Genomic DNA, 24,362 nt, shown 5'->3' with positions numbered 1-24,362 from the left:
GGTAGCTGAATGACTGAAGCCTTGTAGAATGTGTGCGTGTTTGTTGCAAGTCCCAGCCACACAGGGACGCTAATCACGCATCATCCGAACTCCAATCATCATGTTCCGATCTGCCCTCCGAAAGGAGGAACAGGTAAGGATTACCCCACCTGGGAAACTTGTTTGAGCCCCCCCCCGTGATTTATGTACTGGCAGAAAGGGAGGAGGGGGAGAGCAGCACTGGCGGCCAGGAAGACGAGTGACATGCTCTGATTTGCCACTGACGTCCCCACGATGAGTAAGATTGTTGTGACAATCACAAGACATTACATTCTTTGAAAGCACACTAGGGATTGACTACATTTATTCTTTCTACTAACAGGTACTATTGCTATTTGTCTGGGATGCTCTCATCCTATTTCAACCACATTCATAACCTCTCTTTCAAGATATTGCTCATGTCCGAAAGCCTTCTCCCACCCCTAGGTTTGCGTCCAACATATCGTGTGGATTTTGTTGGGCTGAGCAGGAAAAAACTACGTTCCCCACCACAGTCGACATTTTTGGGGGTGTCCGTATGGCTTACAGCAACTGCTTACTCCATGTAATTGCTCTTCCTCCCACCAGGGCAGGTCCCCCCAGACCTGTTTGTCTACATGACCATCTCACACACATAGCTGGTTGGGTCAGAGAGGATATCAGATCTAGGCTGGAAAAAAATCAAACTTCTTCTTGGAGAACTCGGAATTGGGATGAAGAGCCAGTCAGCCAGTCGTCAGGCCAGGTGGTCTTGATCCAAGAGGACCTAAACTTGGGAGCCTAAGGGGGGGTCATTTATTCCCTGCATGGGCACAGAGAATCAGAAGAAAAGGACAGCTGATGGAGAGAATGAAAATAAAGCAGCTATGTGGAGGTCAGAAGTGGGGTTGGAATAGTTCCCAGGGTCATGACCTTGTCTCAGTTCTGGCTTCCAGGCTCTTTACTGGCCCAGGTGACCTTGAGTTCTATGACATATCCCAGAGGCTTTCCATAGATTGTCTTGGTCGCTTCACTTAGCTTGCGTGAGTTCCTGTGACCTCCATCCCAAAGCACCACACCTAAGATGCCCTTGCGGACCTGAACTCCGTGAGGACAGTGGCTGGGTTTGTTCACTGAGCAGTCCTAGGCTGGAGCCATTCTTGGCTCAACTGCATGGATTTTTGTTGAATTGCTCTGGCTGATAATACAGCTTTTCTATCTAAGAGATAGAACACTACCTGTCCCCCAAACCGTCATCTGCTCGTGGGAATTAAAAGAATTGAAACCAAGGGCTTGTTGGTTCCACTGAAAGACGGACCTCAGCCCCTGTCATTCCATCCCATTTCCAGCTTGAGAAGGCAGGTGGGGCGAAAGCTGAAAAGCATCCAAAAACAAGAACAGCAGGAGAAAGTGACAAGCGAGACAGGGTATGAAGGGGCTTGTTTTGTTCTGTGTGCTTTGGAATCAACTTGTTCTTTAATTAAGGGAAAAAAAATCACCCTCCAGCTAGTAAAGACACCCCTAAGAAAATTAAAATAATGTACATCAAGCTAAATGAATACTCCAGAAGCAGCACTAGAGCTTGGTGGGACTGAGTGTTTGGATGCCCCCGAGGTTTTAAAAAGCAAAGCAGGCAACCGCCTTTTGGAGCAGAAACCCTCTCCCTTTTGTTTGATGGCAAAGAGTGACACCAATAGGGATTTACAGAGGGGTTTACGGTGACAGAATCTTCTTACTGTTCTGGCTCTCTAAAGACCAGAATTGAAACAAAGCCTAAGTGGATGATGATAATTCCTGGGGTTTCTTCCTAGGGGTGCTCCATGTAGAGAAATCACTTAAATTGTAATTAAAACACACAAAGCAAAATGGTTCAAGGGGAACCTGTAGTTTCTAGTAAAATACCCTACTAACCACAGGAGCATTTTACCTGGGAGGTAGCTGAATGACTGAAGCCTTGTAGAATGTGTGCGTGTTTGTTGCAAGTCCCAGCCACACAGGGACGCTAATCACGCATCATCCGAACTCCAATCATCATGTTCCGATCTGCCCTCCGAAAGGAGGAACAGGTAAGGATTACCCCACCTGACGATTGTGTGCGTGTTTGTGTGCGTGTGCGCACGCGCCTACTAGTACTGCTAGTATACTGTGGCCGTGGTAACAGGGACACAGTAGGAGGTTCAGTATTTCAGGCATTCTAACAAGTAAAGGTGACATATCCAAGTCAGCAGGACAAGCTCAGCTTTAATTTTTGGTGTCACATCAAATGTCTTAATTTCCCATGCTTTTACCTTAAAGGAGATATGATGGTGGCCACTTAGAGAGTATATACTTAATCTTTGGGGGAACCTCTTCAATGTAGCATAAAGATTTTATTGCAGACCCATGTTTCTGACTCTCCAGACAGCACAACGACCCCCTCCGTCCATGTTTATATGTGATGATAAAATGACTCAGGATGATTTTACTTCCCTGGGCCCCGTGGTGCTGGAAGGGCTCTGACCGAGCTACTCCAATCCTCTCATTTTCTGGATGAGGGGAAGGAGATCCAGAGAGGTTAAGCAGCTTGCCCAAGGTCTTCTAGACACAGATTGACCATGATTCATTGTACAAAGTGGGGAATTTTTGAGAGAAAAGGAGGTGCTATTTCAATGACACCAGGACCAACTAACCTCAATCTAGACTGCCCTAGGAGCATGTGATCATCCTATCTAGACAGATCAAGGTTTTGCCTCAGACCCAGAGCGTGAGAAAATGCTCTATTTGCCGCTGATCTTTGCAAGAAGGAAGGAGAAGGAGTCGTTATCTGGGGAGGGGGAAGGGCGCTCCCAGAGGCCAGGATGGGGATTGCACTTCCTTGCACATGCTCCAGCCAATGCATTTCCGGAACCACACGTCCGAGCTGGTGTTAGCAGGGCCTGACTGGCTTGCATGGGGCCCCAGTGATGACTAGAAAGAGGTGCAGTTCTGAGGACAAACACCTTGGCCCGTGGGTGGCACATCTGCAGCCCTCTTCTAGGGAGTATTAATACCAACAAGAAATCAGCAATCAGAAAAGGTGAAATGTAGGAATTTCACCTCCTGCATGGATACCACTCTGGATTCCTAGATGGGGACAGAGGGTAAAAATGCTGACCTTGAAAGATGGAGCCCGAAGAAGCATACTGTTGCCAATAAACACTACCATTACTGAGCGCTCACCGCGTGCCAGGCTCTGTTCTGAGCACTTTACATACACTGATCCTCTTAATCCTGAAAAATACCCTATAGGGTAGAACAGTTCTGTACCCTGATTATGATGATGGTTATGCAAATCTGTACATGCTAAAGTTCAGAGAACTGTATGCCAAAGGAAAACAGTTAATTTAAATGTATGATAATTTAAAAAATAAAGTAAAAAAAAAGACTATATACTGTATGAGTCCATTGAAATTGGAAAAAAGCAAAACTACAGTGACAGCAGATCAGTGGTTAGCAGGGGTCAGGGGATTGACTGCTGAGGGACATGAGGGCACCTTTCGTGATGATGAAAGTGTTCGAGATCATAGTTGTAGTGGTGGTTACATGACTATATATTCATGACGATATATTGACTTGTACAGTTAAAATGGCTGACTTTTATTGTAGGTAAACTTTACCTCAATAAAGCTGGGGAGGGGAGCCCTACAGATGGGCATCGCTGTTAGTCTCATCAATAAGGAAACTGAAGGACAAGTAGGTTGAGTAACTTGCCCAAGGTCACAGGTATGTGTGACAAAGCCAGATTCAAACATAGGAATGAATAACTCTGGCAATTTTAACCTCTGCGATTAACTGCTGCTTGTGCAAGAAGGTCCCAGCTCGTCACGTGGGGGAAGGGGAACACATCAGCCCTAGACACGCAGGTGCAACAGGAAATGTGTGATCCCCACCAAGGACCTTACAGAAACAATAGTTGTTCTGGGTGGCTGTTTGGGTCCACCAGACTGGTCCTTCCTGAAGCAGACACAGCTATTTGCTTTGAAAAACCTGGAGCAGGGGCACTGATTCCTGAGGCAGGTATCTGGTGATCGCTGGGCCTTCCCCCTTTTCCTGGCTGGGAGTATGATTTAAAATCTTCTGGCTAAGCTCACTTTGCCAAACAGCTCCTGCAGGGTCCGTTTTTAAGACTCAATCCAGAAATTTCTAGCTCAGCAAACAGATCCAGTACCAGAAAATGTATTTGCCCAAGCCACCTCTGCGACTAAGGAATATGGTTTCCCATGCTTTGCAGAGGAAAACAGATGTGTTTATTCACAAACAAATTTACAGATATGCAATACCTTGCTTACTGTATTTCAAAGACAGGAGAGCAAAAAAAACATCACTGTGCATCTGTATGTAACGTCCTAGTTACTGTCCATCTGAGAGGGGCAGGTGAATGAATCTACAGTCCTTGGCAGGTGCACAAAAGGATGCTGTGTCCTATTTCCCATTGCAGTTCGTGCCACTTTGAGAGATAGGCTCCTGTCTCACTTTATAGCCAGAAAAAGTGCAGGTTATTCTTAAGGCTGGTGCAGAACTGGGAGGGGCTGAAACATCCTCTCAGGTGACACACGGGGTATTCGTGATTAGAGAGAATGAACTTGCCCATGATCAAGCAGCTACTTAGAAGCAGAACCAGTTAGGTGCCTTGACTTTGCATAGCTGAAGCCAGAGACCTGGGTTCAAATCCCCGCTCTTCCCCATATGGACCATGTGACTGAAAGCAGGTTCTTTAATCTCTCTGACTTTCTTTTCCTTTTTGTAAAAATGGTGCTTCCAAGTGTTAGCTCACAGGTTTGTTGTGAGCAATGGGTGTGAGAAGACACTGAACTGGGTCATGGTACACGCTCAACAAATGAAAACCAATGGTAGCAACCATCTTGGTATGTTGTGATTATCTTTATAGGTCTTCTCTGCAAAGATTTTGGACTAGATGACTGGCATAGTACTTTGCAGCTTAAGAAGCCCTATCACAGGAATGCTTTTCCTCAATACACAATCAACTGATCATGTATATAGGACTGGCATTATTAAACCCAGATAAGAGTTTAAAAAGGTTAAGGAAGGCTAAGTGATTTGCCCCGTTTTGCCCTTGCTGAAATCACACAGCTAATAGGCGACAGAACAGGGTGTTGAAGGCAGATCTTTTAAGTAAAAACATTACCCTCTGTCTGGTGGCACAAGAGTCTGACTCCCAAGCCACTGTCCCTTCCCCACCGTGCGCTTGTCTCGGCTTCCCTGTGGCCCTCTTCCGGACCAAGGCAACTGCTTCTAACAAGATGATCCAATGAATAATCATGAGAGCAATCCTAGTGTTGCCCTTTTACTGCTGAGACGGGGATAGATTTATAGAGGTTGACCCTGGCTGGTATTTGGGAACGGATTTGGATTGGGACCTTCACTTACTATATCCTAGGCTGCTTTGGCTAAATATTTACTGCCCAGAATTCTGCTCTTTCCAACCAATTCTGAACACGAGCATGCCACAGGCAACTAAATGGCATAATTCATTTGGGGCGACCATAAATCTAAGGCTTCTACCAGAAATGATGCAAAAAATTAATGGAACATGAAATCAAGTAAATGGAATTGAGTACAGTAATTAGTTCATATTTTAATCCTCAGGTCTGTTTATTATCCGTCAACTGGCGAGCAATTAAGTCGGCACCATTGAGATGATTAGCTTTGTTTCAGCAAAAGTTTATCAATATGTCAGAGCAAATGAATCTGGGGGTTTTAAATGGCCTTATTTTGAATTGTATAGTAGCACATCCATGGAGCGGCTAGACATCTCATGATTTAATTTTGCAATATTATTATCTAGATTACTTATATTTAATATTACTGAGCTGTTGTTCTAGGTGGTTATTGGGGAGAGTGGGTAGGAGGGGGGATTCAAACTGTAGAAAAGCATGGCTTACATTCTTAGGTCCTCGTGATTGCCTTTTCGTATTAAGACCAACCAAAGGATCTGTCAGGAATTCTACTTTCTGTTTTAGTCTTCCAGTCTTTCATTTCTACATTTCTTGCAATCAGGCACTATTACAGTTCTCACATGGGTGGTATTTTTGTTTGGGGTGATTTGGTGACTTCTAGATCCATCTCCTCATGGATGCTGATGAGTGCTCATGCTTATAAAATAATCTGTCCATGTCTTTGCCTTTTTGAGGCTGGCTGCATTAACGTCCTTGTGATGGGTTCTGCTCACTAAGATAGGGAATCTGATTATCAGACTACGCCTGCTCTACGGGACAACTAAACCAGATGATCTCAAAGGGCCTGCTGAATCTTGGGATTGTATATAATCTACATTTTTATCTGAAAAATTTTAAATCTCAAATTAGGGCGCCAGAGACTTAGGTTCCAGTCCTAATTCTGCCACTGTCTCTCAGTGACTTTGGGCAGGGCTCTTATCCTCTCTGGCATCTGAGTTTTCTTTTGTACAGTAAGTGGGTTGGAAGAGGTGACCTCCATGGACCTCCAATTTTAACACTTCAGACGGAGGCTTTGAGCAGACTTGTTCTTTTCAATAGCGGGTCTATACCTTGAAGTAGGAAATGTGATTTCTGGTGGAACCTCTGCAAATTTTAGTGACTCTTGACAGTGGTCAGAGTAGTATTGAATTCTTACTTCACACCTTTCTTTTCCAATTGATTTTATTCCTGTGGCTTTGGAAATGGGTGGAAAAAAGTACAGCTAGTTTGTTGAGGTGTTGGGCCCAGTACCCCCCTTAACGTCAATGTCATTGTTTACTAAATAAAGGAAGACCTCATTCGACACTTGTAAAGCCGAACACTGATGGTCTCCATGGTAACAGTTAGGTTCTACACTGAACCTTGATCAAGTCCCAGGTAATGCCTGTCTTTAACAATGTCTTTGTAATATAATACCTCCTTCCCTGCTTTAGACGGAACACCAGGGAGGAGATTAGAGTCCAGTAGAGGAGGATGGTGGCTGTCATAATGACATCCTGGCAGGACCAAGTCAGAGGTATGATGCAGGTTAGCATGGGAGTCCATGGGATAATGAGTTGCCTCAGCAAGTTGTCTTTAAATGCAATGTCTTCTCTCTTTGGCTGCCCTATGGTGTCCATCTAAAACTAGCAATTCGGAAAGCTGCTGACTTGATTGGATTGTCCCTTCCCAGAAGCAATTATAAAAATGTCCAAAGGGAAGACTCCCTATCCTTAGATCCCAGTCATCATCTGCTTGCTGGCATCATCATAATATGCCCAACCACCATCTGGGCTTCTGACTTCTGTTTGCTTTGCTTCTCGAAGGCCAGTTTGCTAACTCTGAGTGGGACTGGCTCCTGGGATCCAGAACTTTGGCTTCTAGCATTGGCAAAGACTAATTCCCTGGTCTGATCCTGGGAGTAATTCCAGTGCTGAAATGAGGAATCTACAAGAATGTTTCTAGCACATTGGCTATCCATTTTTCCATTCCTCCTCCCAGGGACCCTGAAGAATTCACTTACTCCGTATTTGTGAATAACTTAACATAAAATGTCTAGAACTGCTGTTGATATTGACATTAACTTTATTAGGTTTGCCTTATGGCAACAGAACTGAATTCATGATATACTGGGCATAATTTAGGCACCCTGAAAGTTGCAATCTTTTATCTTCATTTTGCCCATTCAATCTTTTTATTCAGTAATATCTGTCAGGTGCCTGTCACATGTATGGGGACATATTAAAAAGTACGACCTACTCTGTGACTGCATGGAGCTAACATTCTGGGAAGTCAGGGTCTTACTCATGGTCTACAGATCCTTGAACGTCCCCCCTGGGCTAGGGCCCAGAGTAGGCGAGTAGTCACTACTCCGGGGTTTATGGGTAGGTAAACCTTGGCTTAGGTTAATCAATGTTATGAATCAGAAGACCTGAGCTAAGCCCAACCTCAATCATTTACTGTCTGCATGGTCTTGGGCCTTAGGTTCTCCAGGTAAGAGGGAGACAATACCAAGAGGCAACTTCACGGAGCTAGTGTTGGTGATTCAATGGGAGAATTTATGTTGTGCTTTGGAATTCATTGACAGTTACAGCCAAAGTCCATACAAAGTCCAGGCAAAGAGGACCTGATATGCAGCAGCCCTGCCCACTCTCACCTCCCTGACTTCTCACGCCCTCTCTCTTACTCTGTGTTGGGGCTGCTCTCCCTCTTCCTAGAACGCTCACAGCTCTCTCCCACTTCAAAGCCATGGTAGCGGCTCTTACCTCTGCCTGGAATGTCCTTCCCCCAGACATCTCTATGGCAACCTCACAGATGACATCCTCTCAACACAGCTTATACAGACGATCCTGTTTACCCTTGTAACTCATTACCTCCCCTCCTCATGCTCTGATCCCTCCTGACTCTATTTCTTTTCCCATAGTGTTGATCTTATTCTAACTTACCATATGCATTTACTCATTTGTTATGTTTATTATTTATTACTTGTCCATTCTCACTTGACTATAAGCACCATACAGGAAGGATTTTTATCTGTTTTCTTCACTGTAGCACATGGTAGGCACTCAATATTTGTTAGCTGAAGGAAAGAAGGAAAGAAGGAAGGAAGGAAGGAAAAGCAAATCAGGAAGCACGTAAACAGTGGCCAGATGTTAGCAGTGAGATTCGGTAGCCAGATGTGGACGTGCCTGAGCAAGTTCTGGATTGTGCTGCTGAGTAATTGACTCAAGTCTGTGCCTTGTTCCTCCAAGGTGACAATTGTTCAATGCTTTTGTGTTCTTTACCACACTGAGGATAGGGCTAGGTTAGTACCTTGTTAATACATTTTGCATCTCTCAAAGTACAATCCTTTCACAAAGAAAGCCCCGAACACGCCTTAGTGGTTGCTGTGAACTAAACCACTCTTTCTCTTTTCCAGTTTCTAATAGAACTTGGTGCTTTGGACAGCCTTTATTGAAACACCCCATCTTCAATTTAAATGAGGCTGCATATTCCTGGTATAGTCAATGAATACAACACACCCAAAATTCCAGGAAAAAATTCCTGTAAGCTTTGAATTCCTAGGTCGCCAAGAGTTGATTGAGTTATAGATTCAGTGATTGAACGACTCATTCCACAAACATCAATTAAGCACCTACTGTATGGTGGGTACTGTGCTAGGTGTATGGTATACAAAGATGAATAGTGAAAAAAGTCCCTGGCCTGAAGGAGTGTATGAAGATCATTTATTTTTTCATTCAGTAAACATTTATGGACTCTGCCCTCATGTGTCTGACAATGTACAAAGTGCTGGGAATACAGCGATGATCAAAATAAAATCTCTATCAACAAAGAACTCCAGTTCCAAGAGAACTGAGAGTAAACAGTTATAAAATCTACAGTGATGGGCAATTTAATAGATTGAGGCCAGCAACATTTTTGTGTAAAAGACCAGATTATTTTGTAAGTATTTCGGCTTTTGCAGGCCACACAGAGTCTCTGTTGCACGTTCTTCTTCTTCTTCTTCTTCTTCTTCTTTTTTTTTTTAAAAACCCAATCCTTTAAACATGTAAACCATGCTTAGCTACTCGACTGAATTTGGCCCACAGGCTACGGCTTGCGGACTACTGAAATAGGTGAATATGGAGGATTCTCTGGGAGTCACTGGCTGGGAGGAGGGGAGGAGGCTTGGAAAGTTCTGGGGTGTGGGGTGGGGTTGGGGAGCTGTACGCGAATGAGGAAGAGAGAGAGAAAGCTGGCATTCAGAACAGAGGGAACATCTTTACCTCGGCACTCAGGGAGTTCTTCCATACGTATGACCGTGTACCTGTTATTCTTAAACATCCCAATTCTCATTCCCCTTCAAAACTCCACTTGTGTCAATGAACATCTCTACAAGGAGGTCCCAGCCTCCTGGCAAAGGGCTAATTACATTGCCTGAGTACCTCCCCCCAGAGCCGTTCCGTGCCTAATGGGGCCCTGGTTCTCTGTGATGTGCTCCTCAGTGCATTTCATACTCTAGCACCCTGCAGAACAACCTGGTGTTGCTTATTCCTACAAATTTGTGTGGCTTTAGTGCAGCCAGTGTCTAAAGGATGCAAGTAACAGACTCCTTTAAGGGGACAGGGCCTGCATTTTCTGCACTTCTCAGTTGTTTGCACAGAGATAATTGTATTCCCTATTCTGGTTCAGAGCCACTAAATAAATAGATAAGCAAACAAACAAGCAAACAAACCCATAAATAAATAACATACGACTTTTGTTCCTCCTTTTAATGAAGCAATCTTATCCACATTCATAGCAATAGCTGTGGACTCGTTCCTTGCTCGGATGTGTGTGAGCAGAATCAGAGACTCAAGAGGCTGAGCCGGGAAAAGCTCATGTTCCTACCTCACCTTCAGCGGGAGCAGCGACTGTGTCCGGCCACAGAGCTGTCCAAGTGTTCTCTCCTTAAAACAGTCCCGAGAGAGCTATTTCACAACCCCCTTCCAGAACCATCCTCAAATACAAGCCGCGTGACCCTGTATTTTAAATATACATGCCCCTCAGCAGACTGTCTGCTATGCGGTGCTGTGGAGCTCAACACACTGGAGACATGGGAAGATGGATGGCAGGAACGGGGATACCTGGCAGAGGTTTCCCACGAAGTGGCTGGTGCGAGTCTCAGTATATACACTCCCTTGCGCCTTCGGAAAGAACTTAAGGAAGGTTTTCAAAATGAGTATTTCCAACCTCCACTCAATAAGAACGCCTCTTTTTTGCCTAGCCTCACTACTGGAACTTCATCCATCCCCAGGATTCTTTTCAAATACTATCTTTTGCCTACTTAATGCATTTGTTTCTTTTCATAAATACCCTACTTTAGAGTGGACATAATCTAACCAGTTAGTTAGACATGATTAGCAAGTGAAGGGTCTTCCATATTAAAAATGGTTCATTTTCCCTTCTTGAAAAAATGGAGACATTTGAATCCCTGAATATGCTCATTTATCACCAGCCCCCAACAAGGCATCCAGGAATGCTCCGTGTAGGACATGAATAATTTTTATAAAAATGCAGTTGCTGACTGTGTCGTACATCCACACAGCTTTATAAAACAAAGCAAATGATTACCATCAATTACAATAACCTCACTAGACAAGACTGCAATTAATCTTCAGCTCTTGAGATAACGACTGCTGCGCCGTGCCAAGGAAAATGCATGGTATTAATTGACTTATCACGATTGGCGATGATAGATGGGACAGATGGCGATGTGATTATTCATTGTCAACAAAATAAACACACGCTCTGTTGCTAGAAGTGTCTACTTAGGTCCTCTCAGAGGATAGCCAAAAACAGAGACCAAAGGTGGCTTTGAAGACAGCACAAAATAAAAATAAGACATTAACCTCCAGGATGGGCTATATTTACTCAAACTGGGGATAACACTCAGTGGAATCTGGTTGGGGGACATTTTCTATAAGGAAATCATGGATTACATGGAATTTCAGTACTAGAAGGTACATTCTTTGCTCATGAGGATATGAGATGAGTCACTCTTATGAAGTCCTCAAATTCCATTCCATGCTTAATAATTCCAGTGATGGGAAGTCACTATCTTCAGAGGCAAACTCATTCCATCAATGGATAGCTCTCATTGTTAGAGTGTATATTTATTTAGTTGAACTCCATCTTTCTAGGACTTCTATCCATGGACCCTAGGTCTTTTCCCTCATGCCACAGAGAAGGTGCCAAAATTTTCTTGGTCACTAAGCTCTTAAATATCTCAAAGGCTAATACTTAGCCACGTGACATTGTTTTGGTGCTTCTAGCATTCTGATTTCTTATACCTAAACCCACACCAGTTCAGAGACCACTCATACTGAGACCACTCATACTGAGGGGCTGGGAAAGAAAAGTAACACAGCTGATGTGGTCTGCCCAAGACAAGGTGTAATAGTACTCATGCTGAGGCCAATGCTCTGGCTTGCCTGCTTGGGAAGCTGTTCTCCAAATCTCATCTGTCTAGACAGCACCCCAGCTTTGCCATTTGCCATAACACCGGGTGCCCTTTTAAATTTTTGTGCAGTATGGTTTTGTTGATTAAGTCCTCATTGTTTAGAAAACTGGGATAATTCAGGCATATTCTGAGCTAAAACTGGCACAGTGGTCACTCACCAAAATCTCTTGGGGGTAATTTATATAAAGGTGCATATCTAGACCCCACTCCCTGAGACCCTGATTCAATTGCCCTAGGGCAGGATTCAAATGTAAATATTTTGACAATGGTCCCCAGTTAATTCTCACTTGCAACTCTGTTTAGATGCTTTATTCATTGAAAGCATTTAATAATGTGCCAGTGGAATGAGTGCTTCACAAACCTAATCATCAGACTCTCCTGGGGGCTTTAAAAATGCAGATTCCTTAGAGTGCCTGATACCTGTGGTCTGGGTATGTCTAGGAAAATTAATACTTTGAGAGATCAACTTGTTATGTGTTTCCGTTAAGGATTTTGGAGACACTCATTTACTCCAAAATTGTAGTTCCTATACAAATTACAATGCACCCTTATCACACACTGAAGAAAAAGGCAATTCTAAGGAATTCTACAAAGCAAAGATTTTAGCCAAGTAACCATCCACATTTTTTCACTCATTCAATAAATAAATTCATTAATAAATTAGTTTTTAATCAGAGGCGATGTTATGATAAGGATCAGTGAGAGAAAAAAGCAAAGAAATCAAAGCAAAGAAATGAGCAAGTAAACCAACAAATAAAAGTTACAAATACTGAAATGATATGTATTTAAAAAGGAAGTGTTTATCTAATTTAGAATATTCCCTAATTCAGACTGGCAGTCCCTGGTCACTCTCAATTCATGGATTTTCGCCCTGCTTTCCTCATCTTCCCTGCTATACTCTAGCTCAGAATCTGCAACTCTAGGGAGTTTTTCCATTAGGGTGCCTTTGGCAGACATCCCTAGTCAATCCTAGCATTTTTTCCTATGGATCCAGGAAGGAGGCTCATTCCTGCTCAGCCCTGTGCTCTATGCAGCCATTACTAATAGAGCATAGATGAGCTGAGCTCTACCTGAAGCTTCCCCAGTACACACAAGGTCCTGACACAGGTTGGTGCCTTTGTTGTTCATAATTTCCTGCTTTATCTTTGTTGTCTATCAACTCTTGAGTACTCCAAATGTTCCTTATATCTGAAATCCCACTTAATTTTCAAAATAACCTTATGAGGTGTGTAAACTCAGCCTTAAAAGGATCAAGAAACCATCTCAAGATCACACAATAAGTGTGTATTAGAGCAGGACGTACAAACTCTGGTTCTTTGACTTCAGAGCTGATGTTCTTAAACATTATTCTGCATTTCCTCTCTTCTTAGCCCAGTTCAAAGGGCCCCTCCTCTGGGACACTTCTCCTGACCCCTTCAGGGGAGATCTGTCACTTCTTCCTGTGAGTTGGCCAGAGTCTTTGTACATCTCAGAATACTCTAATAACAGAATACTTCAATGATTTGAATATAGTATTCTTTGAACTCCTTTGTGATAGGAGCTTTGCCTTTTTTTTTGTTTTTTAATCTTTGTATCCCTGGTACCTAGGAGAGAGCCTAGTAGATTCTCAGTTGATACACTTTGAACAATCATTAAAATCTGGCCAAGGGACTCCTTAAGGTTGGCCTCTCTTTCTCAGTGTATGGCCTTACTATATTAAAAACAATGCCAGGTTTAAACATGATGTTGATTGAAAAAACTTAAAAAGACTAGTCAATTGTGAGATACATACTTCTGTTATTTTAAAGCTTTCTTGACCTCAGTTACTGAGGACTTTTAAACAGAAATGTAGTTACTGACTATTTAGCATATAAGCCCCCCAGACCCCTAACTGATAACCACCCCCAAGTGTAAGAGGACAAATTAAATGTACCATGCTTGTTAAGGGTCAGAATCCAGATGCTATCTGTTATGTCTCTCATCCTATAATTGAAGCTGGTTTGGCTCGCTGCTATGGTCTGTGTCCTATCTGGGTTGATGGTGGCACATAGTGATACTCACCATTAATGGTGACATACAATGACATTTCTATTCTGTAGAAAGTCAGGCAGACTATTTAGTTGCCTGACATTTATTTCACAGTAAGTTATAGTTTTGTGCAAATAAGATCCATTCTGCCAGAAGGAAGAAATTATGGAACCTATATTCTCATATGAGAGGCTGATGGTCCAAGTAGGTGTAAGTGAAGGTGTGCATGAAAAGTGAGGATTTGGGGTTAAAATAATGCTCCAGAGATACTGTAGGGCATGAGTCATGATAGCTGCACCAATGTCTCAGAAGGAAATACCCAGTTTCATTGTGGCCTTCCCTAGAAAACACTGGAAGCACGTTTATAGACTTCCACATCAACTTGCAAAAGACAGATGGAGAAAGGAGGCATTGACCTTCTCATTTCACAGATTTAAAAGAAAGCTTTCCATCTGTTATCCCACCTTGGGTATAAATAGGCACCAAGTCTTATTAATTGGCACTCAACTTTAGTACTTCAACAGCCCCACATACCTCCCCAGAGAAGGCTTGTCCATTGAGGAGGTGCTCCGACCCTTGGCTGTCCTCACTCCCGAAGTGTAGTCGGATCTCCTCCAGCCGGTGGCTGTATGTCATGGGCCCTCCTGATATGTTAACCAAGTGTTCCTTGTCCAGGCGCAGGGACACATGTCTTCCAGTGTTGTACATGGTCCCACTGACCTGCAAGGCAACGCACAACAGGTCAAGCAAGGCTCTCTTTCCGTGTCTCACCAAACCAGCATGGTGCTTAGACCAATGCCTTTTGCCTCCTCTTGATAGGCAAACATTAGGCTAAGTTTATATATGAAATAGGGAGTAGCAGTACCTAGAAGGCATTCCTGCCCTACCTGGCTTCTGTGGTACTTTCTGCGAGGCATAAACCACATTTATGATCACATGATCATGTAGGAATTTCAGGTGGGAATTCAAAGGAGACCTCAGCAACCGTGACTAATATTTTGGACATTGCACTTTAGAAAAAATAACTTGGCCCTCTTAACAACAGGTGTTGGCAAGGATGTGGAGAAGGAGGAACCCTTGTGCACTGTCAGTGGGAAGGCAAACTGGGGCAGCCATTTTGCAAAACAGTATGGAGTTTCCTCAAAAGGTTAAAAAAAGATCCACCCTTCAATCCAGCAATCACACTACTGGATATTTACCCAAAGAATACAAAAACACTAGTGCAAAAGGCATACATGTAACCCTATGTTTATAGCAGCATTACTTACAAGAGCCAAACTACGGAAGCAGCCCAAGTATCCACTGACAGATAAATGGATATATATATAATGCAATATTACTCAGCCATAAAAAAAGAATGGAATCTTGCCATTTGTAGCAACATGGATGGAGCGAGAGAGCATCAGGCTAAGCAAAACAAGGCAGTCAGAGAAAGACAAATACCATATGATTTCTCTAATATGTGGAATTTAAGAAATAAAACAAATGAGCAAAGGAAGAAAAAAAAGAAAGAGAGAGACAAATCATGAAAGAGACTCTTAACTCTAGAGAACAAACTGATGGTCACCAGAGGGGAGCCAGGTGGGGGGATGGGTGAAATAGGCGATGGGGATTAAGGAGTGTGCTTGTCACGATGAGCACCAGGTGATGTATGGAAGTGCTGAATCACTATATTTTATACCTGAAACTAATACTACACTGTATTAAAATAAAAACTTAAAAATATAACTTGCCCCTCTAACCCTAAGTATTTGGAATGTAGAGATACTGTAAAAGTTAAAATCTCAGGTGTGAGAAATTGGAGAAAGCAAGAGATGCCACAAAGGCCAAATGAGAGACAAGGAAGCCAAAAATGGGTAAACAGGAGCAAACCATCGTGGGAGACTGAAGGTTTTGGTTTGAAATCTCAAGTGTGCAGTCCCATGTGTCTTTGTTAGGTCCCTCTCTTGCCCTGGCCACCAGATGCTGCACAGAATGTGAGCTCTGACCCCCTTCTCAGAACTCATGGACTCAGTGCTAAGCTAAAGAGATGGATACAAGTTTCCCATTTCCCTTCCTCACTCCTGATTCCATCTTGCTTCAGCTTCTCAAACTGCTGACCTTACTGCTTGATGTTCCCTTTCCTTCTTTTCTCTTTGAACTTGATATTCAGCTTCATTTTCTTGACTTTGCACCTCTGAGCACTTGAACCCTGATTACTACCTGTGACTCTACTGCCTTTGTCTCCTGGGTTGACTTAGCTCTTGGGGCAGAACAAAAGCTTAAAGGAGACTCTGAATGAGTCTGAATGGAATGCTTCTGGACTTTCAGAGGCTGAGATACTTGGATTTTCTTCCTGCTTACTCTGACTCCTTTGGGCCCAGCCTTCTGCCCTAGGGATTCCTTAAGGGCTTCATGTAACATGATACATTCCTTAGTCATGGTTTCATACATTTTCTCTCTAGCACTACCCTTACCTGCCCCTCCACCTTTCTGACACTAGTGATAATCAGATAGGTCTGCAGATGGCTCACTGTGGTGGAGAGAGTAACGCCCACTAAATACTCCATTGACTCATTTTGCTGTAAGGTGGAGCCCATGTGACTGACGTTGGCCATGGGGTATGAGGGGACACGACAGGTGTCCCTTCCAGGGTGAAACTCTGGAAGTGAAAAGCTTACACGCACAAGTCTCCAGTCTCTCTCTTCCCCTGCTGCCTCAATCCCTGGGGCCACATGGAAATATGTAACGTTCTATTGCTACAAGATGGAGCTCATGTCAGCCTGGGTGCTTGGCAGATTAAAGGGCAGATTGCAAAAAGGGCCAGAATTCTTCCCCTCCCTGTAACTGCATTCTTTACAACAGGACTCTGTAGCTGTTCCCTTCAAGATAGGGGTCTGCTTCTCTCCCTCTTGACTCTGGGCTGGCCTTGTCACTTGCTTTGGCCAATAGGGGATATGATGTCTGTGCTCTGAGAGGCCTTGCATATTTCCTCACTCCTTCTTGGAAACTTGAGACCACCATGTCAACGAGCCTGGGCTAGCCTGCTGGGGGATGACATGACACTGAAGAGGAGAAGCCATCCTCTTCTCCTGGGATGCCTTCATCCCAGGAGAAGCCATCACAGACTGACCATCCCATGGCTGACCTGCCAGCTGACTGGCCCAGCCGAGGTCAGCTTAGCCTTGCCCAGACCAGAAGAACCACCCACAGACCCACGGACTTGGAAGCTAAATAATTGGGGTTTTAAGTCCCTAAGTTTTGGAGGTAGTCTGTTATGGAGCAAAAGCTAACTGATAAACACTAGGTCGATCATCTTTCCCCTCCTGAATCTGGAACTATCAACAGAAACTCTGTTGAGTGCCTGGCAGTGTTGAGTACCTGAACTGGAAAGTCATATGGGGTCCAGAGACTCAGCCTGCTAGGTAGCTGGAAGTCAGACCAGAGAGAGAGAAGAGAAAAGCAGATGTGCCAACAATGACAGAGGAAACCGTGCATTGAGAGAGAGAGAACAGCCACTTGACCTTCAGAAATCCTTGTTTGGAGTTCCTTCATGAGGCCTGAGCTGCATTTTCTCAGATGCTTTACATCTTACCAATAAATTAATTTTTTCTCAAGTTATCTATTCTTTGCAACCAGATAATTCCAAAGTGTGTACTCCTCCAGTCTCAAATAAATGCATATTTAGTCAGTATGAGATCATGAGAGCTTGTCATTTTTCATGTCCCAACTCATGATTTTCTTGGCAGTAAAATGGCCAGAGATAGGCTTGTGTTTGACATTGCATCTATCATTAAAATTACTTTTTCTAATATTAAGATAATATACAGGTATTATATATGGTTAAAAAGATATAGAATGGCTCAAGGAAATAAAAATTAGCCACAATTCCACAATTACCCAATGATCACCACTAATATTTTGATATATATATTCTTATACCTATATATACTATAACATATATGTATGACTATCTATACCCATATTTTAACAAGATCATTTTATATATGTGTCTGTATAATCAGATAAGTGATTTTTCACACACATGTATATATATATATGAATTTGTATATATAAATATATACTATTATTTATAATATGCTATGTGTAATATTAATATATTAATGATATCATGTAGTATATTTGTTATATATTAATATATAAATCATATTAATTATAATTATATTAGTATATAGATAATATGCTATAATATAGTATAATAGATGAATACAATATTATTCAGTATATAATATTATATATAATTATTATATATTATATATTTAATATACATAAATAATTATACATATTATGTACACAAACATAATATTGTTATTTAACTGTATATATAATACCACATATGATTATATATTACATAAATATATATATAATTTTCACAAACATGAATATTTCCGGGTCACTAAACTGCTCTTCTGTAATGTCACTTTGAAATGGTTGCATAATACTCCACTGTAAAAATACATAACTTATTGTTGAATCTTTACATCCCCTTCGCTTTTTCACTATTGCAAAAACGAACTGCAATGAGCATCCTATGGATAAATTAGTTTTATTAATCCAGGGATATTTCAGTTGGCAAATTCTGTGTCAAGTGGTGTACACATTATTACAGGGCTTACTATCTATTGCCACATCCATTGGCTGTGGAGAGCAGGTCCCACAGAGCAGAGCTGGATCTCGGTAATTCTCTTCAAATGACAAAAAGAACAGCACCATGAGATTCAACCAGTAACATCTGTGGGCACCTATGGTGTGCGAGGCAGTGTAAAAGGAACTGCTCTGAATTACTATTATTATTTTTAAAGATTTTATTTATTTATTTGACAGAGACACAGTGAGAGAGGGAACACAAGCAGGGGGAGTGGGAGAGGGAGAAGCAGGCTTCCCGCGGAGCAGGGAGCCCGATGCGGGACTTGATCCCAAGACCCTGGGATCATGACCGGAGCCAAAGGCAGACGCTTAACAACTGAGCCACCCAGGTGCCCCAGTACCCTGAATTCTTAGAGGATATATGCTCTGTCCCATTAGGGAAGTATCTGGGGCTTTCCTGCACTTCTAGAAATCTTTCCATCTGTGCCTGTCTAATGTCTAATGTTCCTCAGAAAACTGTTGCACATTGAAACAAGGCAGGGACCAGGTGGTATGCTTGTCTGCATTTCCCCAGGACTTAGAAAACCTACTGGTACATAGCAGGTGGAAGAATGAAGGATCCTTGAGTCAAAAGATTCCCTGTGTGCCTCTTGGTGACCTTGGGAGGCTCAGTGAATTCCCTGAATCCTCAGTTTCCCTAAACATAATGTAGAGATAAGAACCCCCCCCCCCATGAAAATGGGGGATAGAAAACTATAAGGCATATAGAAAACAAACGTCAAAATGATAGAAGTAAATCTTCCTTATCAGTAATTACTTTAAAAGTAAATAGATTCCACTTCTACGAGGTACCTAGAGTAGTCAGAGTAATAGAGATAGAAAGTGGAATATGGCTGGGGAGAGGAAGAGGGAGTTACTACTTAATGGGCACAGAGTTTCAGCTTTGCAAGATGAAAAGAGTTCTGGCGACGGATGGTGGTGATAGTTGCAGGACGATGTGAAATGTCCTTAAGACCACTGAAATGTATACATAAGAATGGTTAATATGGTAAACTTTATATGTGTATTTTACCGCAGTAAAAAAAAAGTTGGGGGAAAATTTCCTCATGAGTTATGAGAAATAAGGAAATAATACATGTAGCAGTCCAACATTTTTATTCTCTTCCTTCCCCCCCTCTTTTGACTTCTGCATGGGTGCCTAGCTGATGTCCAGGGACACATGCTGATCTTCCCCACCTCCCAGCATCCAGTGGGATACAGTGTTGCTTGCTAAACATCACAATGAAGGACTTCCACTGATTTCTGCATTGTGACAATTCGCTTGCCCATCAGTCCAGATTTTTATTTATTTATTTATTTATTTATTTATTTATTTATTTATTGAACATGGGAGGTGGGGGAGGGACAAAGGGAGGGAGAGAGAGAGAATCTTAAGCAGGCTCCACCCCCAGCACAGAGCCTGACGCCTGGCTCCCTCCCACACCCTGAGATCATGACCTGAGCCGAAAGGAAGAGTCTGAATAATGCCTCTAACTATGTGCTAGGAGCTGAGGATGGCATGGTGAGTAAAACCAGGCACAGTCCCTGCCCTCATGGAGCTCACACTCTCCACCATGCAGAGACCAGAGTAGGGGAAGGGAGTTATGGGAAATCCACCTGAAACTGGACCATTTGCCTATGCGTTTTTACAGCTAGATGCAACACCCCCTTAGCCCCACCCTTTCCCTAGACACTGAAATAACATTAATTTGTATTAATCAAAAAAAGCTGTGTACCTGGGTATGGTTTGTTGCACTTTAATTTAAAAATAAAGGCTTGATAACATTATGTATGATATCTAATGGTACATCTGCACTGTAGTAATTAACATTGTAGTAGTGTCATTTTAACTGTAATGCTAATTACAGTGTTTCCAGTGAACTACTTTGGTGCACAGCATGTTGGAAAAAGTTGTCTCATGGCGACCAGGAAACAGAGCTGCACAGAGAAGTTGAAGCTGCAGGGGGAGATCCCTGCTGCCTTTGGCTGCTTCATGGTTCTCCTCTATGTTTTATTTTAATCCATTGCAAAATGAGGTGAGAGGTGTAAGTGATGATCATTTTGCAAGGGAGGGCCCTAAGTGCAGTTGCTGAAGGCTCAGTGACTCCAGGATTGCACAACTGGAGGGGGTAGCAAAGCCAGGTCTTCTTGATTCCAGGTCTCATGATGTGAGCAAATGCAAGCACCTCAGCCCCTTTCAGATGGGAGCCCTGTGGGGAATTGTGATTTCTCCTCCAGTCTGCAAATGCAGGGCTTAGGCAGGTGCAGAGGCAGCGAGATTCCTTTTCAGGAAAATAGGGGACCGGAACGGACCCTTGGCTGCTAAAGTTCATCCCGGGAGGAGACCTGGAGAAATCTGTAGGTCAGGGAAGTCCCTTGATTTCCTCACCTGCAGACATTTACACTGGCTGGAGACAGGGTGGAGCCATATGTGTTGAGGGGAGCAGTTAACAGGTGTTCCACAGAGGGGCCTGTCAAGATTGCATGTCACTCAGCATTATCTCGATCACTTGAACCCATCTAAAAGCCATGCGTTCTTTTGCAAAGCAAAGAATTAACCTCAGGTTATTCATTTTGTAAAATTGAATGTCTTCCTATAGCAAACACGGAGGTTTGCAGCGGCTCATGATTAGCCAAGTCCTGTTATTAATGGATTCATCGCTTTTATTCTGATGACACCGCTGTATTAGAGGGAAATAAATTCAACCAGTGTGCTTTTAGGGTCAAGAGAAGTTTGATTCTTTGACAGTCAGCAATGATCTTGTTCATAACAACTGCCATCCTAGTTTGACCTGTTACTGGGTGTCAGATACCGCGCTAAGTTTTGAACCTGAACTTAATTAATTCTTACAATTTCTCCCTCACCAAACCCAGCACCAAACAAGTCTGGTACTTAGACTCATGCCATTTGCTTCCTCTCAGATGATAAGATACCGGGCTAGCCCCACCGGTGGCATGGAGGCCTCCCACAGGGCATACCTGTCCTTCTGGGCCTCTGGTGATTTTATACCAAAAGGCAAACAGCCCATTGGTTGGGGAGCCGGGGCTTGACCCCCACAAAGCTCTGTCTCTAAAGCCTGTGCTTTCAGCCACTGGAAATTATTAGATTGCCCAGCTGACGACCTAACGGCGCAATATGACAGGTTTTCTTTAAACACGAGTTGTTGGTGTAGGAACCCCACAGGGGTTTAGAGTCAAGGGTGTTTGGGATTGTTTATTGCATTAGGTAGGGTTCTCCGGAGAAAAGGAACCAGCAGGTTGTGTGTGGCCAGTTCAAATTCCATAGGGTGGGCCGCAGGCTGGCGAACCAGAGAAGAGCCAACGCTACAGCTCAAGTCTGAAGGTCATTTGCTGCAGAATTCCTTCTTGCTCCAAGAAGCTCAGTCCTGTTGTTCTCATCAGGCATTCACCTGACTGGAGGCACCCCCCCCCCCCCCCGCATTATGGAGTGCTATTTGATTTATTCAAAGTCCACTGATTTAAATGTTTGTCTCATCCAAAAATACCCTCACAGAAACATCCAGAATGATGTTTGACCAAATATCTGGACACTGTGGCCCAGCCAAATTAACATGTAAAATTAACCATCATATTTATCTTCACATCCCATTTGCTTTCTTTACTACACCACTCTTATCCAGTGATGCTGATACTATACAGAACACATTGATCTATGTTATATATATATATATATATATTTTTTTTTTTAATCACCTAATTTAAAAAGTCAGCTATCCTAAACTATTCAACAAACCTCAGTCACATGGAAGGAGAGCTAGTTTGAAATAATGTATGTCTGAGTTATAGAACAATCATAAAGAAATGATTTAACTGTTCTTGTCAAAAGCTAGGTACACAACAAGGTAAATTTATCCTTGAGTCTGGAAGGGAACGCAGAGACAATTCTGGTGTAAGTCCCTCATGTTGTCTATCTTCCTATTTCCAGATTGGGAAAAAAAAAGGAGGAAGTGCGTCTTTTTTAAATGACCCAATTCACAAAATAAACATATTGAAGATCTTTAGTTTAATGGAGATAACACTTATAGGGTTGATGTTTATTGAGGACAGCTAAGCATAAGTAAACCTTACCCTCAGAAATTCCAAAAGATTCAATAAAGTTACTTGCCTGGTATGACACAAAGCTTACGTGAGGTTTCCTTTATATTCTCTCTTGAGGCAGCCTGCCCAAATCTCCTGTAATATACTCAGAAATAATTCCCTACAGTTTAAGATTTTTTAAATTTATTTATTTGACAGAGAGAGAGACAACAAGAGAGGGAGCACAAGCAGGGGGAGTGGGAGAGGGAGAAGCAGGCTTCCCGAGGAGCATGGAGCCCGATGCGGGGCTCGATCCTCGTGCCCTGGGATCATGACCTGAGCCGAAGGCAGACGCTTAACCGACTGAGCCACCCAGGCGGCCCAGAAATAATTCCCTACAGTTTAAATGGAGATGTTAACACTACGAATGGAGTAGTTGAGAGGAAATAGAATCTCAGTTGTGTAAAAGGAAGAGGTGACCATCTGACTTGGCATATGAGCTACCACATTCTCAAGAAGGTTCATTAGGAAAGCTGCGGGCAGGATGCACCCACAAATTTTGAGGACTTACTGTGTGTCAGATGTTGTGCCAACTTTTTAAAAAATTTTAATTCCAGTGTAGTTAACATACGGTGTTTTATTAGTTTTAGATATACAATATAGTGATTCAACACTTCCATGCATCAGCCAGTGCTCATCAGGATAAGTGTACTTTTAATTCCCATCCCCTATTTGACCCATCTCCCTACCCACCTCCACTCTGGTAACCATCTGTTTGTTCCCTAGTTAAGAGTCGGTTCTTGGTTTCTCTCTCTCTCTCTTTTTCCTTGCTCATTTAAATTGCACATATGGGTGAAATTAATTGGTATTTGTTTTTCTCTGACTGGTTTATTTCACTTAGCATTATACTCACTAGCTCCATCCCTGTCATCGCAAATGGCAAGATTTCATTCTTTTTTATGGCTGAATAATATTCCATTATATATATGCTACCTCTTCTGTCGATGGACAGTTGGGCTGCTTCCATAGTTTGGCTGTTGTAAATAATGCTACAATAAACACAGGGCTGCATGTATCTTTTTGAATTAGTGTTTTTCTATTCTCTGGGTAAACAGCCAGTAGTGAGATTACTGGATCCTAGGGTAGTCCTATTTTTCATTTTTTGAGGAGCCTTCATACTGTCTTCCACAGTGGTAACACCAGAAGTGCATTCCCACCAACACAGCTGTGTCACTTTTTAGATCAGGAAACTGGGTACAGATAGGCTAAGACCTCTACTCAAGGGTATGAGGGAAGCAAGTAAGGGAACCACAGCTCAAAAGAAGTCTTGATGACTCAAAGTTCATGGTGTTCCCACTGTCTCAGAGAGCAACTTCAAAGCCACCAATGAGAGGCTGCACTCCATTTCTCATGACCCTGTAAATTTCAGAAATTTAATAATGGTCATTTTAATTATGTATTTTGGAGTTGGCATGTGAGCCCTCTTCACTCATCATGCAGGAGTGTTGGCCTTCTTGCCTTTAAGATACGGTCTTCCTCAGCAGATTGTCTACTATACTATCTATGAGTGAACACAATAGGCTGATGGATGTCACCATAATATCCACAACAGCTGTGACTATATATATTCCAGGCCTTGTACTTATTCCTTCTCATACATTATCTCATTTAATCCTTACACTACCCATGTGAGGAAGGTATTATTATTCATATTCTACAGAGGAGGAGATGGAGGCTCAAGGACTAATAACTATAGCTCC

The 24,362-nt window shown here is 42.7% G+C and overlaps 1 protein-coding gene and 2 non-coding genes across 3 annotated transcripts in view; all 3 read right to left on the bottom strand.

Moving 5' to 3' along the window:
* Window positions 1–24,362, bottom strand: part of CA10 (carbonic anhydrase 10) — a 510,865-nt gene that overhangs the window by 89,616 nt on the left and 396,887 nt on the right. Inside the window, exon 5 of the mRNA XM_045889180.3 lies at window positions 14,473–14,658. Coding sequence (XP_045745136.1) covers window positions 14,473–14,658 — 186 coding nt within the window. The remainder of the gene's footprint in view (window positions 1–14,472; window positions 14,659–24,362) is intronic.
* Window positions 24–156, bottom strand: LOC123842174 (U8 small nucleolar RNA). The gene has a single exon (XR_006790366.2). It is a non-coding gene; the product is annotated as a U8 small nucleolar RNA (small nucleolar RNA).
* LOC123854801 (U8 small nucleolar RNA) lies at window positions 1,954–2,086 on the bottom strand. Its single transcript, XR_006793360.1, has one exon. It is a non-coding gene; the product is annotated as a U8 small nucleolar RNA (small nucleolar RNA).

This window comes from Mirounga angustirostris, unplaced genomic scaffold, assembly GCF_029215605.1.
Source record: "Mirounga angustirostris isolate CCGP_5_RB_7025 unplaced genomic scaffold, mMirAng1.0.hap1 SCAF_17, whole genome shotgun sequence".
In the NCBI taxonomy this organism is placed as follows: Eukaryota; Metazoa; Chordata; class Mammalia; order Carnivora; family Phocidae; genus Mirounga; species Mirounga angustirostris.
Note: the sequence above shows the minus strand (reverse complement) of the source record. Positions and strands in the feature narration are given on the sequence as shown.